The sequence below is a fragment of the Astyanax mexicanus genome, chromosome 1 (assembly GCF_023375975.1).
Source record: "Astyanax mexicanus isolate ESR-SI-001 chromosome 1, AstMex3_surface, whole genome shotgun sequence".
Taxonomy (NCBI): Eukaryota; Metazoa; Chordata; class Actinopteri; order Characiformes; family Acestrorhamphidae; genus Astyanax; species Astyanax mexicanus.
In genome coordinates, this window is record NC_064408.1 from 23,079,000 (window position 1) to 23,096,263 (window position 17,264).

Genomic DNA, 17,264 nt, shown 5'->3' on the forward strand with positions numbered 1-17,264 from the left:
AGTTTGACCCCTACTTCCGCCGTAATCTACCCCACCCACACTTGACGCACTGATTTGTTTTCTGGCTGGACGATTGAACGGCGCGCTCTGAGCTTCCAGCTCAGACCCAGTCAGGGAGCTTTGTTTTTCTCTCTCTCTCTCTCTCTCTCTCTCTCTCTCTCTCTCTCTCTCTCTCTCTCTCTCTCTCTCTCTCTCTCTCTCTCTCTCTCTCTCTCTCTCTCTCTCTCTCTCTAGCACGCACACGCTTTCCTGCCCTCATCACTGAGATTTTTATTCTCATCTAATTAAGTTCGAATTCAGAAATCCTCACAACTGAGCTGAGACATTTACAATCCAATTAATCATGAATTCTTTATTCCAGCACCCTACGTTGATTTTTATCTCCCCTCAAACATACAAGTATATACTATTATTTTAATTGACACCACTAATATAGAGTAAATGCATTTATTTCAAAGCTTGTCAAGAAATGTAGGTGTAAGTTTCAGTTTTGTTTAATTCTATAATTTTGTTAGATTTTTTTGTTTTTGTATATGCTGATATATTAGGTATTTAGAGTTTTTTTTATAAATATTACATTAGTTTTAACTTTGTCTTAATTTGTGGATTATGGAATGTTTGTCCTACCATTTCTCATTGATCTTTGTGCTACAGTGCTTTCGGAAGCCCTGCCTAGACTGGTTTGACTTAAAAAATATATATATATTGTGACACATTAATGTCTTCCTCTAGTGTCACCAGCATGGCAGCTGTGGCTAATGTAGAATTAGTTATAGTTATAGCGGCAACAACATTAATGTTCCTGATCTTCCTCATCCCTGATCGTGAACGTCTGCTGGGAAGGCTTGTGCTGCTAGTTGATTGATTTGTTGTTGTTCATGGTGTTTGTGGATCATGCATAAGATGATGTTGGTTTGGGTGTGTGTATGCAGGTTGAGTCATTTCAGGACAGGGCATGTGTTCACATTAAACACATGTATGGGTCACTTACAAACATTTCTCTACAGCAGGGGTGTCAAACTCATTTTGGCCGAGGGCCACATTGGCATATTGGCTGTCCTCCGAGGGCCAGATGTAACTTATAAATGTAATAAAATGTAACCAAATGTAATATATGTAAATGAATGTAATTACTCCTTAATGTTAAATAACTCTCAATATATTATTTATTCAATCAAATATTACAGTTGCATGGAAAAAATGTTTGCTTGTTGCTCTATTAACATAAATCCTTTTAATTTGTCATGTCATGAAATCCAAAAACTCCATCAATCAAGAACCAAACTATTCAAGTGAATAGAAATGACATCAAGTTATATTAACTTTGAAATTATTAACTGAAATAAGGCTTAATAAATATAAAATCAAATTGTGAGCTGTTAAGAACATAGCATTTCCTCAGATTTAGCAGTTCCTCATCCAACCACTAGTGGGAGCTGCAGCAGCAGCACCACAAGTCCGCAGTCTTTACTGAGTCAGAGCTACAGCCCAGCCACGGGCTACAGGGCTCAGCTCAGCCAGTCTGGAGCGTTTTTAAAATTTTTAAGTTCTTCTGTGTATGAAATAAAGATTTTTGTAACCGAATAATACAGCTCTCTACAGTTCATCTTTCAGCCCAATCACCTAACAGCAGCCGTTTAGAGCATGAGTCACTGCTCGGATTACATTATAAACAGGTCAGTTAGCACGCTGCTAACCTCAGGATGTTTATAACTACGGAGTTTAGTGGACACACCACGGCTGCAAGGTTAGACTGTTGAAGGCTACTGAAGACTATTAAAGGCTATTGGAGGTTATTGAAAGGGTTATTGAGGGCAGAAATCAGTAAAGGCTGGTTAGATAAGTGATTCACGTCCTCGTACTTTGCTGCGGTGAAACTGCGACTAGCGCTGTCCCAGTGATGTTTATTAACGTCATTAAAACAGATTTTGTCAGGTATTGTCTTATAAATATTTACACAGAACTTATATCTCTCCTAAAAAGCGTTTATTTTGGTCAGTAACACTCTTCGTAACACAAAAGGCATACCGGTCTTTCGCCTTGAAGCACAGCCGTCCGTCTGCATCAACTTCTCTTTTTCTGGACATTATGGGATAAACATTTATATGTCTCAATTCCACCCGCGAAGTTACACCTTCCCTCCGGCAGGGTTTCCACATCAATGACTACACTGCCGTGTAGTGGCAGTAAGCCGTAACTTTGCGGGTAATACAATCGACAAGCATTGTGGGAAATGTATTTTTTGGTCAAAGAACGCTTCTGACTTATTTATTATAGACACTAAGATCTTACAAGCTCTCGCGGGCCACATAAAAAGACGTGGCGGGCCACATTTGGCCCGCGGGCCTTGTGTTTGACACATGTGCTCTACAGGGACTACATAAGCTGTGTGTGTGTGAGTGCATGTGCGTTTTAATTTATACAGTGAATCATTATTATTATGTTCTGATTATAGCAGATTATGGGGGTTGTCAGAAATTCAATCATTACGCTTACATGAACTTGGGTAATGGAACTCAGACTAGGGCTGCAGGATATTGGAACAATTTGACATTACAATGTATTTTTTTTTTCGGCTGACTCTAAAGCGCTGATTCAGCTCTTGGTCGGTCCAGATCCCTGACCCGAGACAACACACAGGTGATATCACCAAGAGCTGAATCAGCGCTGTAGAGTCAGCCGAGCACTGAAAACCCAAGCAAAACAGCAAAAGACAATAAATAACCTTTATTCAGGCATTTAAATGTCATATTAAAATATAAATAAGAGCGTTTTTCTGGGATTAAAAGCATAAATTCAGCTGTAACTGGTAATATCTGAGGTGGACTGAGGTGCACAGCTTTCAGCAGGCTAGCAGCCCACACCCCCTCCCTCTCACGCTTCTCAGGCAGCAGCAGCCTGTCACTCGCACAGAGACGGAGACAGTGCTGTTCACTCAGAAAATGAAAACACTGTGTATCTACTGTGTATCTACTTCTAGTGTCAAGAATCAAAACATTGCAGCACAATGTGTTTAATTCAATTGTCTTAGCTGACATTGCACGTTCTGCGATGTGACTATTGCGCAATGTGCACATCGCAATGACGATGCTTAAATGATCTATCGTGTAGCCCTAGCTCAGACTATATAAATGTGACCAATATGAACATACATCAGCTAGAAGAAGACGATTGTTTAAATCATTTAGTTTCATCATCATTCAGAAAGTGTTTGCCATCTTGCAGGTAATATTTTTATTTCTGATGCCATGCCTGATTTCACGAATGCATAGACTGATAAATCAAAGTTTACTCCGGTTAAGAGTATACATGGAGTGAGGGATACAATTTGTCAACTCTCTTTATCAGATTTCTAGAGTCTGATTTTCAGACCTTACTCTCAATCTAAGAAATCAGAGCTTCATGTTTTTAACATGAATACGTTAAGCTCATTAAAATAGAGCAAAAATGGGTTAAAAATCTGATAAATGCAGTAACCTGATTAAAAACGTGCATGAACTCCCTGACAACCATCAGTTTACACTTGAGTACTCTGGGCTCTACAGTTAAAATTGCAATAATGATGTTTCAGTCCACGTGTTTATGGACATGACTAATATCATCTCAGTCAGCACTATGTAATCATAATGTCTTCTGACTTCTGAGCACTGTAGCTGTATGTGTGTGCGTGTAAGAGTGTAAGAGAGAGTGAGAGAGAGATCAGAAAGATACCCACAGGTGGTGTTAAAAGCACTGAAAATAGGATAAGAGAGAAGCAACAGTGGACAAAGGAGCGAGCTGTGTTTCCAGCAAAAGCAGATTTAGCCCGCGAGACCTCCTGCACTTAATGCACACAAGCTTCCTGTCATTGGTAACCATAGTGATTGCTGCTTTACTGCTCTGGCTTCGTTCCAAAATGTGTTTGTGTGTGAGAGTGTGTGTGTGTGTGTGTGTGTGTGAGACTTTACTGCCTGTCTGGCTCAGTATACTCTTTTCTCAACTGATACACAGGCATATTGTGTTCAATACTTGTTCATAGTGGATAAGAAGAGATTTATTTTATTATTTTTTGTTTTGTTTGTCAATTTGATGTAGGACTAATATGATATGTGATAAGGTATCATTTGTTTATAAAAGTATACTTTTGCATGCCCTTATTTTTTACAGCAAGTGTTTATGTTTTGTCATGAATCATGAATTTTGTTGATTCATTGGATTATTTTGTTATTGTCTTACCTGCAGATTTAACCAGCCGGATGAGCATAGAGGATTCTGCTCTCACAGACAGCGTAAGTGTTTCTTTGTGTATTAATTAATTTATGCATATGTGTGTGAATTAATTAATTGTATTACTTAAAAAATAAGAATTACCTGTTGTTCATTGGGGCTTTCATGGTTACTGGAATTAAAAAGCCCAGCTATGATCTTATTATTTTATAGCATGTGAAATATTTGTGTTATTGCATAATCTTTTAACTTTTGATATATGTTTATATAATTTAAGATCTAATTTAAGATCTAATTTAAAATCTTCCTAAAATAGCTCCACATTATCTTTAAACTATGTACCATGTAAACCATTAGCAGTTATCTACTGGTCTAGCTCAAAATAGTAGTTTATTTCCTGTTGATATTTTTGACCCTTTAATCAACAATAAGAAAGAAAATCTATTGTTTTAAGAAAATACATGAAATACATGTGCAAAATATATGAAAGCACATTACGGTACATAAAACTCAGCAATAAATGAGTTTTTCCTTGTCAAATTAATAAATGATAATATAACAGATGTAAGTAACCCTAAATAAATAAGTGACAGCTTGTTTACAGATTTCTCCTGAACATTATATATTACTTTTCATCTGGAGATTTAAACTCTTGTTGTAAACTGAGAACTTTTGTAAAGTGTGAACTTTACTTTACTAATAAAATGAGCTCTCAACTGAAGCTCTGCATCAAAGCATGACTGTGACATTTTTGCAGTAAAAACAATGAGTAACCAGGGATCACAAAGTCAGATCATTTTCTGTATGTGATTTTAATGATGGGGTGGGAAAAAAGTAGCTATTCAGGTAAAGACAACCTTTGATGAGTAATGAGAGAAACATTCATAGTACTTAAATATAAAGCCTAATGTGTTTGTTTATAGAGGAGGTATTTATATTTGTGTCTTTGTTTTGTTTTAAATCAGGTCTTTGAAGAACAGCTTGTTCTTTCCCTGGGTGAAGATGAAGACAGTCCTGCCACATGTAGTTCAGGTATTCATTTATCTCTCTATATATTTTCATTCTTTAGCATTAGAATACCCTTCTCCATGAACATAATTTTTAGCATTAGTGTTACTATAGAAACTTTCTAGACATTGTTGGAACTTATTTCTTTTATTACACTTATTAATACCACTACACCACTACACTGTATCAGTAATGGAAGGGCAGAGTGAGTGAAGCTGTATGATCTAATTGATCCATTACTTCACAAACCTGAGATTATATTACCTACATATAATTAGTGAGAGTGAGAGGGTAAGACGTATATTATAGAAATGACAAAAGAAGGAATGGTTCTGAGATTGGGTTTGGGGTTTGAGATTGGGTCACACTCAGACTCACACTGATGCCAAACCGCCTGTAATTGCAGAGAAGAGAGAATGTTAACAAGCTCTGATGGTTAAATTTGCAGCAAAGATGACATTTATGATTATCCACCAATTTAGAACATGCAGAGATAAATGCATAAAAGCAGATTAGCTAAAAATAGCATGTCTTACACTCATTAAACTTCAAAGATGGATGTTGCTCTGAATTTATTGTGGGCTAATAAATGGATAACTAATGAGCAATAGCTAAAATTTCTAAAAGCTTCAATCCTAAATCTGCACAGCCAAAGATGCTGTACCAGCTGTGTACAAAGGACCATAAGAGGCAAACAAGCTTCTGAAAAGTAAGTTATGTTTATTACCTGTGATTACCACGGTTGTGTGCATATTATTAAAAGTTCTGCTTCACAAAACGCCTTGTTTGCCACTTATTGTCCTTTGTACACATAGTGAAGTCCGAGACATTACTGAAGACGCAGCTTAGCTGGTACAGCCTCTTTTAAGGTCCCCCGGGAAAATTCTGTTGTGTTGTGACTCACTTCCGTTGTGTTGTGGTTGTATTTGCAGCGCGTTTTTCTATTTGCAGCGCGTTTTTCTATTTGCTGCGCCTGTGTTGTAATTTTGATGGATGTGTTTTGTGCTTTTGCAGCGCTTTTCAATTTGCACTGCGTTGGGCTTTCTCGGCCACAGTAATTAGGGCTATACGATAAAAAAAAAAATAGCTGTGATTGCTGTGAAAACTCCTTTGAATAACAGGAAACTCAAACTGCATTACCTGTGTACGGCAACAGGGGGAGCTCCTCACATTGCAGACTGTGTTCATATTACATAACTTGACTGGAGGTAGATTGAGGTCAGGGTTTTCTGCAGCACTTCGCCTCACACTTTGACAACGTACTGACACTGAACACACACACCAAACTACTTTTTAGTCTGTAATGAGAAAAATTGGGATGTTAATATATATTGTATTTCACATCCAAATTGGGATATGTAACAGCATTATTAACAGCAAATTGCATCTTTTGTCCATGTTAATAGGCCTAAAATGCAATAGCTAAAATTAACAAGGCTAAACATGTGGGTGGGCTTTTTTCCTTACATGAACTCTGCAGGAGCACAGACAGCAAGCTTACTCATCTGCAAGCACATAGACACTCACATAAATACACACACACACACAAACTTCTCAGCACTTCTCTTACACGAGATGCTGAGTTGGAGGGTTTAGTCGCTGTGGTGATGCAGAATGCTAATTTCCTTCAAGTTGTTGGGGGTGAACTGCCTGTAAGAATAGATGCTCTGTAGTTAAAAAAAGAAAAAAAAAACACTACTGCTGGAGTGTTGTTACTGGGAGTGAAGTTGTAAATTTGCCAGTTTTACACACACACACACACCCACCCCTAAGCAACACACACACATTAACCACAGACTCCAACTCTTTATTATTGCAACTCTCCCACTCATTCATTTGATTATTCATAGGCCCAAACATTCCACTGACATCTGTTACTGTAGCTGAATCCTGTTATCCTCTGTTTGTTGAATCTCTAAAATCTAATTAGGATACATTTAAGTTCTGATCTCACTGGTTTTTAAATAGAACATGAACAGTTCTGAAAAGTTTGGGTAAATGAATATGAAGCCTTATTAGCTGGCCATTAACAACATGATTCAGTTCAGTCCATTTCAGTTCAACTTTATTGTTCGTATACAGATAGTATTGCAAGGACAATGTGCATAGAAAAAAAAGGACAACAGACAAACAAAAAACATAATACAATAAATTACAGTTTGTTCTTACTACACTGATAAGTACTCTACATTTAGTACATGTATATCAGCAATTATTATTGGGTGATTGTGTGTGTATAAATGGAATGATACAGTATGTCCATATGTAGTGTGTTGAGGTAGATCAAGTCTGGTGTTTGTAACCAGCATCCCAGGTGAGGGGCTCATTGTTCATTGCATCTTTCCACCCGTTCATCAATAACATGCAAACTGATCTGATCATTAATTGTATTATTTAATATATTATCTATGTGAGCTCTCAGTAATACCTTGTTTTTAAACATGCAGAAGTGGATGAGCCAACAGTCATCCTACAGTCAGTACAGTCTCCCCAACTCCATCCAAATCCAACACACATTCTCTTAATTTAAATGATTAGAAATGTTTATTTGTATGTCTTGTCTATAAAGATAGTAATACAAGTACATACTTTCTCACACACACACACACACACACAAGGAGTAAGAGAGGGAGAGGGAGAGAAAGAAGACAGCTTGGAAGGAGATGGCTGAGGGAGGAGATAGTTGGGGCTAGAGGCCAGTGTGTGAAAGCGATTAAAACACAGTCGTGGCTTCAGCACTCAGCCAAGCAGCAAATGTGGACTGAAGGCGAACGCCACTGGAGGTTTTCAGCGTTAAATGTGTCTTTTTAGCTCCTTTTACACAAGCTCTAAAACTTTACGACAGAACGTTCCCCTGGAGTGGGGAACTCCTGCTTTGCTGAGCTGAACACTAAGAAGCGTTTTCACCGAAAAGATGGAATAAAGATCCCGGAACGACAGAAAAAGCGAGGACTGGAAACGGAGATGTAAACTTGGGCCACGTCCGGGAACCTGGAATCTTTTTCTACTATTTTTTTTTCTTCTTCTGACTCCTGGGGGGGAAAGTGTTCTCAAAGGATTTTGCAAACACACACGTCCAGACACTCTTAGCACACTTCCTAGCACTTCCAACTCTCAGGTTCTGGCTTTTCTCAGGAGAAGTTGTCGTTTGCTTTGGTGGGCTGAGGAAACACTGGGCTGTTTTATTGATTTGCGTTGTGAATATGTCGTGAATATTACAGCAGCACAGAACCGTAGAGAAGTGTCCGGGAATATATGATAAAAATCAAAATCTGTATATACAAAAATACAAGAAAATATAAACAACTACAAAAAAAAATAATCTAAAAAATGATTCAAGAAGATTAGATGGTTCCCAGTATGTTTATGTTGTCGTAACCAGTGACCAGTAATATTGCATATAGGTTAACAGTAAATAACTAGCAAATAAATAGCAGCTTATTTTTAATAGAGCTTATTCTATACTGTACAGTAACATGCTATACAAATTTTTGGCAAATATTTGCCTTGAGATTTGATCAAATATGAGGTGTATGCCCGATTTTTGGAAGTTAGATTTATCATAACAGTGCTCTTAATGCTATCAAGCTTTGCTCATCATTTTTCCCCACACTTATTACAATTATAACATAAAACATAATCTGTGACTTTGTAGCTTTCATTTTTAAATGAGCATCAAATTTGCAGCAGAATGATATTATCCAAGTGATTTTACACACAATAATTCAATTTTCCAGTGGTATATAAACAGGTCTAACTGTGCACAGATCGGCTCAGACAGGTTCTGCTTGAGAGATAGGGTGAACTCATGCATATTCATGGTGGAACGTGTGGCTTTCGAGGAGAGACAGGATGTCCACCACATGCAGAGAACAGTTCAGACACTCACACATGGCTGTAATCTACTTTCAGCATGTTCAGCCACGGTGTTCAGAGACTGGGTCTGTTTGAGTTATCAGCGTGTTGACTTTGGGCCATCAGGAGGCCTCGTAAAGGGCTGAGTTGTGGAGGGCATAGTCTTACGCACAAACATAAGAAAGGCATATTAAGTCGTTAGACCTATCTATGTTGTTTTGATTAGAGAGTACTTAATTACTGATCATTTTGATGATTTATCAAGAAATCTTTATTTTTAAATAAATAAATTTTAAAGCAGCAGTGTCCTGGCACAACAAACTCTACAGCATCTAATATACTCATTATAAAACCAGAGTGGTCTGGTAGGTTTGTTGGATGTAATTGCTCTCTACATTTTAACAGTATTTCATAGATTAACAAAATGAACAAAACAGAATACTCCATATAGAGAATTTTACATATTAACTTATTTGCATTAGCCTGCATTAAAACTACTCTCTTGCATGCTCTTCACAATTATACATTTTCAAAAGAGTGGTCTCTAATTCCCCATATCCACCAAACTTACAGACTATCGCTTTAAAAATAGACTAAACTGAACATTAGCAAATCAAAATTGATCTTTGTAAAATAGCAAATTACAAAAACATAAAAAGGCCTTTTGATTTTTCTCATTTATTAATAAGTGTTGCATAGATTTCAGAGTAAATATGGCAGATTACCAAAAAAAGAGCACATTTTAAATGATATTTAATCCAGTTAATTGATTTTGATAATTGTGACAGCCATTAGAATCACATTTACAATTGACATTACAGTATTTTTCACAGACTTTCTAATCTGGTGTGATTTCTCTAAAGTATAGTCCAGTGGTGTATTTGTCTAGGCAAGGGGTTGAACCAGTTTAACTAACATTGGCTAATTGAAGTTTATTCAGCTGGAGTTTATATAAGGAGTCTTTGTATAAAGTGAAGCTGGTCATTTTGTAGACAGGCAAACTTATAAACCTGTATTCTCTTCGTATACTCACATATTCATCTTTCATACGTAAAGAATGTTACAGTGGTCATTTTCAGTATTAAATGTCTCCTAGTTATAGCTTTTGTATATAAAACTGCTGAAAGTTTCTAGCAGTAGGTCCCACTATTCTCCCTGGTATATTTATCTTAGCCCTGCAGGGGTGGATTTATCCCAGTGCTGTATATTTAATAGGGCAGCACAGTGGAGTGTGTTGTGTTGTTTATGTATGGGATGTGTGTCAGGTATGTGTGTTGGTATGCGAGTCCTCTTGCCCACTTCATGCCCAGGGAACCTCCTGGGGCTTCATTAGCATTGGCCGGTTAATGATTGCTAAACCTTGGCCGCCCTTCCTGGATTCTTCCAGACACCTTGTGTAGAAAAAACAAGGCCTTGTCTTTCTCTCCTGTGCCAGAACAAGGGGGATTTGAGGTCTTAACTTCACTCAGTACCAAAAAAGTAGGAGTATAGTGTGTCCAGGCTACCTTTCCACACACAAATACACACACACACACAGTCATCAGTGTCTGCCTCGTCCCATCGCCTCCAGTCTTCTCAGGACATTTTTTGAGCATATCCATATTTTTCCTCTGGAACACACAATTTTTTCTTTTTTTTCTGATCAAAACAAGCAAGCAAGTAAACCATGGATTCAGACTCAGATTCTCCATTTAACTACTCCTGGCCCTCCTTTCCCAGAATGAGGATTCGGAAAAGGGTAGCCAAACCAGGTAACAAGTTAAGGGGGGAAGATAGTCACATATGCATTTTGAGTTGGTACATTTCCAGTGTGAACGCAGGGTTAGGCGCTCTCTCTTTCTCTCTTGCGCACTATTTCTCTCTCTCTCTCATGCAGCTCTCTCATGCGCCATTTCTTTCTCTCTCACGTGTCTCCCTTTCACGCCGTCTCTCCTGCCATCTCTCTTGCTGTCTCTCTTTCTCTCGCACCGCTTCTCTCTCTCTCTCTTTTTCTCTTTCTTTTTGAAGAAAATGAATGAAAAAAAAAGAATGAATCATGATTTTTAATTAATTTTTAAGTGATTGATGCCAATATTATAATTAAATTTTTAATTTTTTTATTTCTTAAAAAGAACGCAAACACTGAAATGCATTCAGTAATATTCTTAGGGAAAAAAATATTTAAAGTAATGCTTGTTGTTTTTGTTCTTTATAAAGCCCCACAATAAGGCTCATTGTTTGTTTGTTCCAACAAGAGCAAAAAGATGAAGCTTCTCATGATGACAGTAGGAGAGAACCCTGGTTTCTAGAATTTAATAAAAGAGCTTGAGCCACGTTACAGCATTCCATCCCAAAAAACAAAATATGGTTATAAAAGATATATAAAGATTCATTGTTATTATGAAGTTAATAAAGGTAAGGCTATACAGAATGCCCAGCCTCTCAATTATTTCCACCAACCGTGCCAAGAACATACAGAACTGTGGGGTTTATACCGAGGTGTGAACCGAACCGTGAATTTTCCGTTAAGTCGTACCAAAAGCTTATTTGTGGCCAGCTTTATCTATGTATGTGATTATTTTGCCAAAAGAGATAATGTTGACATGAGTCTAGTACACCTTAGACTCTGTCTCCTGTTGTGAAGAGAACTAATTTATTGATTTGTGTGTGTGTGTGTGTGTGTGTGTGTGTGTGTTTTGTGTGTGTTTTGTGTGTGTTTTGTGTGTGTTTTGTGTGTGTTTTGTGTGTGTGTGTGTGTGTGTGTGTGTGTGTGTGTGTGTGTGTGTGTGTGTGTGTGTGTGTGTGATCAATTTCACTGACGTCAGGATCAGATTATTCCGTTGTTGCTGGAAGGACATTACACACATTCATCATACACTCAGACAGAGAGAACATCTGAACCTTCTACAAACAGACACACACATTCATTAATTGGCTGTCTTCACCATATTTCCCAGAGCATACTCAGTAAATCACCTCTGAGAAATAACTCTCACTGCATTTTTTAAATGTAATATTAGTTAATTAATCTTATTTAAGATTATAATTACAGACTAAGAATTGTATATGTCTGAATATGCAAGCCCAAATCCTGGGGTGTTTATACAGACACAAAAATAAATAAATACAGATTTTTTTTTGTAATGTAAAAACCCATTCCTATAATTTTCCACTGAACACAAAAAGTAGATGCAAGTAGGTAATTTCCATGGCATGCATATGCATATTGATGCATATTGAAAGATTTATGTACATAACTTCTACAGAGGTGTTCTAAATGATGAGACCTGTCACTGTTTGAAATGTGGTGTCCTCTTAACTCTTTAATGTAGTGATCTGTGCAAGCAAAGTACCCAATATCACATTTTATTTGCATTTTGTAGCCAAACGCTGTAAACTATTAGATTAACTTTTAGATATTTAAAATATGTTTTTGAAAGGGTTTTAAGTTTTGAGCATTTTGGTCTCTCCTCATTCATAGAAATCAGAACCTGGTTTTGTGTGAATGGAAACGACCACCCGGTGACATAGAAAATATGGCTGCAGGGTTTCCTATAAGAAATTTGGCTTCCATTTATTACCAGAAGACACATGAAATCCAATCTAATAGTTCACATTAATGTTGCATACCCATGGATCCCACATGAAAGTGACTCAAAGAAAATTTTTAAAAAGATCAGATTTGACATGTGCAAACAACACAAAAAAATCACTTTAGGCAGGAAATCAAATTTAAGTGACTTTAGCCTGGTAATGTGAGCCAGTTGTTTGATGATTTTTAATGTTGTCATTTTAAGGAAATTATTTTTTTAAATAAAGTGCTTACAGCTTAATATAATAAAAATATATTAAGTGTACTGGCTGATACTTGAGATATCAGTGCTTTCAGAGTATTAGAATTGCATAAGAGTGGAGTTTTCCCATCTTTATTGGATGTCTTTGCTGCACTTGGAAATTTCCCTTAGTTGAACAGGATTTCCTACACATTAGCCAGTCCAAGAGCAGTCCACACATCAAACAGTGTGTGTGTGTGTGTGTGTGTGTGTGTGTGTGTGTGTGTTTGGCGTGTGTGTGTGTGTTTGGCGTGTGTGTGTGTGTTTGGCGTGTGTGTGTGTGTTTGGCGTGTGTGTGTGTGTTTGGCGTGTGTGTGTGTGTTTGCCGTGTGTGTGGGTGTTTGGCGTGTGTGTGTGTGTTTGGCGTGTGTGTGTGTGTTTGGCGTGTGTGTGTGTGTTTGGCGTGTGTGTGTGTGTTTGGCGTGTGTGTGTGTGTTTGCCGTGTGTGTGGGTGAGTGAGAGTAGGCCTCTTGTCACTTGTGGTGCTACCAGGATGCACATGTTGACTGTTTATCCTGGCCACTTAACCTCCAGCACAGCTTCATAGTATTTACTGGATTTTTGCTGTTGCTGTAAAAATTTGTGAAGCACCTCTTGTGCGTTACATTATACTCACTTGCGTTTAAGTGTTTGGGATCAAGGGTATGCTTTTTATACACAAATTAGGGGTGTAACAAAATATTGATAGCTATTAGTATTGCGATATTAAATTTTGTAATACTATATTGATTGTAACTAATTTTATTCAATAGTTTAAATGCAAAGATTCATGGCAGACAGTGGTTCATTTTTTTGTGTTGTGTTCAAACACACAGACAGTCAGATTTACTACATAGATTATAAATACTGTCTCTACTGTAAAGCAAATGTTTTTAATTGGTTGTGGAGCATTGTTGTGATAAGTTGATTGCAATTTAGGGATCTAATCCTCTATTGACCTTGCTCTCTATCGTGTCCCAATATTAGTGGATGGAGCACCATAAATCCAGAGAACACAATTCTACTGCTCCGTAACTCAATGCTGGGGGTTTTATACCACTCTTGCCCATGTATGGCATTCATTTAAATAAATAAATACTGGTACCTTACCAATGTCTTATTAAGACAAATTTCTTATTTACCTTCCAACCTGGTAGTGTAAATTTAGCATAGGTCATTGTGCATCAATATTAATGATTGAAGCCTGGTGCAACGCATCCTCCTGGCCCACAATCTCTCCCTCCATCACTGTATGTAATGATGTTGTATGTGGGGTTTGTTAGCTGATGTAAAATGTCTTGCAGTTGTTGTCCTCCTCCAAGCGTGATGAGCTTTTTTTAGTGCTATTGTATTTGTAGTAATGGACATTCATGTTAATAGTAAAGTAGTCTTTACCCTTCCAGCTAGTTTAGAGGTTTGTTTTTCCCATTTTCTCTCCTATTTACACTGCCAATTACCCAACCCTCTATGCCTCCTCCAATACATGTGAAGTCAGCCACCGCCTCTTTTCGCTCGCAGGAAAGCGCAGCGACTCTGTTCTGAAACATCAGCTCACAGACGCCTCGTGCTGCGGAAATCACTCTTCGGAGTGTTGTGGGGAGAGAGCGCCATCTCTCCACCCAGAGAGAGCAAGACCAATTGTGCTCTCTCAGGGCTCCGGTAGCCAAAGCTACATAAACGGCAATCTCCTGATCATAGTGGCAGCGCATTAGACTGCTGGACCACTCAGAGCCCTGTGTTACAGATATTTATATCTGGATATTTAGACCTGTCTTTGCTTCGTAACACACACACACACACACACACATATATTTCCAGTAAAAGTATTGTGACAGCTGTTCTGTGCATCACATGCTAGAAAGTGTTGTTTTTGTCTCAGTCTTTCATTATTTCCCCTTAACTAGACAACCTCAAAGCAAGCAGCCAGACATTTGAGTGTGTGTGTTTTGTTTTGACAGAGACATCGTGCTCCCCTCCTGGCTCCTGCTCTCCGTTCCAGCTTCACTCGACACACACTGCTGCTGCCAGACTTGCTGCCATGCTAAACCGTGGCGGAAAGGTTCAACAGCTGCCTCCCAGTGTATGTGACTGTGTGTCTGTTCGTGTGTTTGGGCCTGTGTCTCTGTGTGTCTGTGCTGGTTAGGGCACGATGACCTGGATGATTTTGAGTATTGTGGTGATATTTCTACATATTGCAGTTAGGAATACAACTTATTCACAAGCTGCAACACATTATGTATCTACCACAAATTGGTCTATATTATTGTATATACTTTGATTCTTCAGAACACCCAAAAATGCCCTTTAAATGATAAATAGTCTTTTAACAGGATCACCAGCAGTGTCTTGTCAATGTTACTGAGCTCTACTAAAGCATGAGTAGACTGGTAAATCACTGTGCTGATCAGTTATTTGTGTCACCATTACTGAGCTCTACTATAGCACAGGTGTGCTGAATATCACTGTGCTGTGCAGTTATTTAGCTTAACTAAAGCCTGAGTAGACTGATGGATAAATAACTGATCAGCACAGCCATTATTTGAGTGTTACTGAACTCTACTAAAGCATGAGTAGACTGATAAATTACTGTGCTGTTCAGTTATTTAGTATATCAGTGTTACTGAGCTCTACTAAAGCATGAGTAGACTGACAATTTACTGCACTGTTCAGTCATTTAGTATCTTAGTGTTACTGAGCTCTACTAAAGCATGAGTAGATTGATAAATCACTGTGGTGATCAGTTATTTATTTCATTGTTACTGAGCTCTAATAAAGCATGAGTAGACTGATAAACCGTTGTGATGATCAGTTATTTAGCTGAGTAGACTGATAAATAAACAGCACAGTTATTTATCAGTGTTTGCCAAACTCTGATAAAGTGTTTAAATGACTAAATCTTGTTAACATTGAGTCACATTCTACTCTTCCTTTATGCAGGAGGATGACCTCAGCAGAAAGTATAGCATTTCTGGAGTGACGGGAGACAGCTCTGGGACAGACAGTGGGGTGTGGCCTGGTTCAGGGGCGGAGACTTCTTCAACTGGATCAATAGACACGCCACCACCTGTTAAAGAGGATGAGGGGCCAAAAGAAAAACCCTCCTTTTCTCGCCCTTTCTCTCCATCTTTCACTCATTTCTCCCCCACTTCCCCAGCAGGGCTGGTGCTAGACAGGTTTCTTCGTACCAACCGTCCCACTGATCCGACCTACAACAGTGCAAGCTCTCCTCCAGAATCATATGAACTTAGGTAATTAACTTGATTAGATAAACTGGGGGAGTTTTTGGTAAACAAAAAAGTAATAAAAAGCGATAGTTTATCAAAACAATCTTCCCCAATTTTTTTATTATGTTTAAAAAAAATTCAGATATTTTTTAATCACAAATGATTAATTTAATGCAAAATGTGACTTCTGCTGGTTTGGGTTTCCTCCCTTTCAAATGTGTACACAAGCTTCACAAGCAGGCCTTCGGTCTGCTAAATGTGACTTCAATTACTGGTACAAAAGTTGCTTTACATCTTAAATTTATTAAATTATAGACCAAATTCAGACATAATTTAGTTCCAGTGCAAAGTAAATGAAGCAAACCTGTTAAATAAATATTTTAACATTGTTATAAATAGCTTGACTCTAATTGTATGCATGACTGTATTTTAAGCAATATATTTAACAGTTCATTTATATATTGTAAATTATATGTTTTTCACCTCTCATAAGCCCCAGTCTTGTGGCTTTGGAAATGGACAGTGAGGAAGAAGATGATGATGACTTTCTTATGAAGAAGCCACTTCCCCAGATATCTTCTGACCAGAAGAGCAATGGAGATGCCCCCGCCCCTGACCTCACCTGCATCCGCTCTCATTCTGCCTCTTCTGCCTGTAATAACACATCTTCAAAGGTAGACACAATATAATTGTTGATTTACACAAGTAGTAAAAAAAAATATATATATATATATATTATCTCAGTTCTGTGTGGATTACACTATGCTCGTACTAAAAGTCAGAGAATTTGAAAGTTTCTAATAACAATTAGTAAAATGTTGATGCTACTGTAAACTATTGACACTGTTGATGACACTAATATATGTAAAAATAGTTCAGATTTTACTCTGACTATATTAACATAACTGTTATACAGCAATTTAAAATGATTACAATATTTTTTTACACTATAAGACGCACTCAAAATCCTTTAATTTTCCCGAAAATTGTCAGTGTGCCTTATAATCCAGTGTGTCTTCTGTATGAATTTTACCAGTCAGGTTGTAAGGAGCAGTAAAGCCGTAGCATTAGCATTAGCCACTAACCGTTATTTCCCTATTCAGACGTGACTATTATCAGTCTTTAGCCTGCTCCTAACCCTGGCTAGCACTGCTGGAGCAGCATTGGCATTACCCGCTAA

At 37.8% G+C, this 17,264-nt stretch overlaps 1 protein-coding gene across 6 annotated transcripts in view; it reads left to right on the top strand.

Moving 5' to 3' along the window:
* arhgef28a (Rho guanine nucleotide exchange factor (GEF) 28a) overlaps positions 1–17,264 on the top strand; it is a 200,891-nt gene that overhangs the window by 132,292 nt on the left and 51,335 nt on the right. For 4 of the 6 annotated variants that reach the window (XM_049475014.1, XM_049475022.1, XM_049475019.1 and 1 more), the window contains exons 8-12: positions 4,222–4,268; positions 5,172–5,238; positions 14,819–14,940; positions 15,798–16,108; positions 16,578–16,758. In XM_049475014.1, coding sequence (XP_049330971.1) covers positions 4,222–4,268; positions 5,172–5,238; positions 14,819–14,940; positions 15,798–16,108; positions 16,578–16,758 — 728 coding nt within the window. Of the gene's footprint in view, positions 1–4,221; positions 4,269–5,171; positions 5,239–7,884; positions 10,821–14,818; positions 14,941–15,797; positions 16,109–16,577; positions 16,759–17,264 lie in introns of those variants that run through there. The other 2 variants (XM_049475032.1, XM_049475035.1) reach the window with 2 other exon arrangements.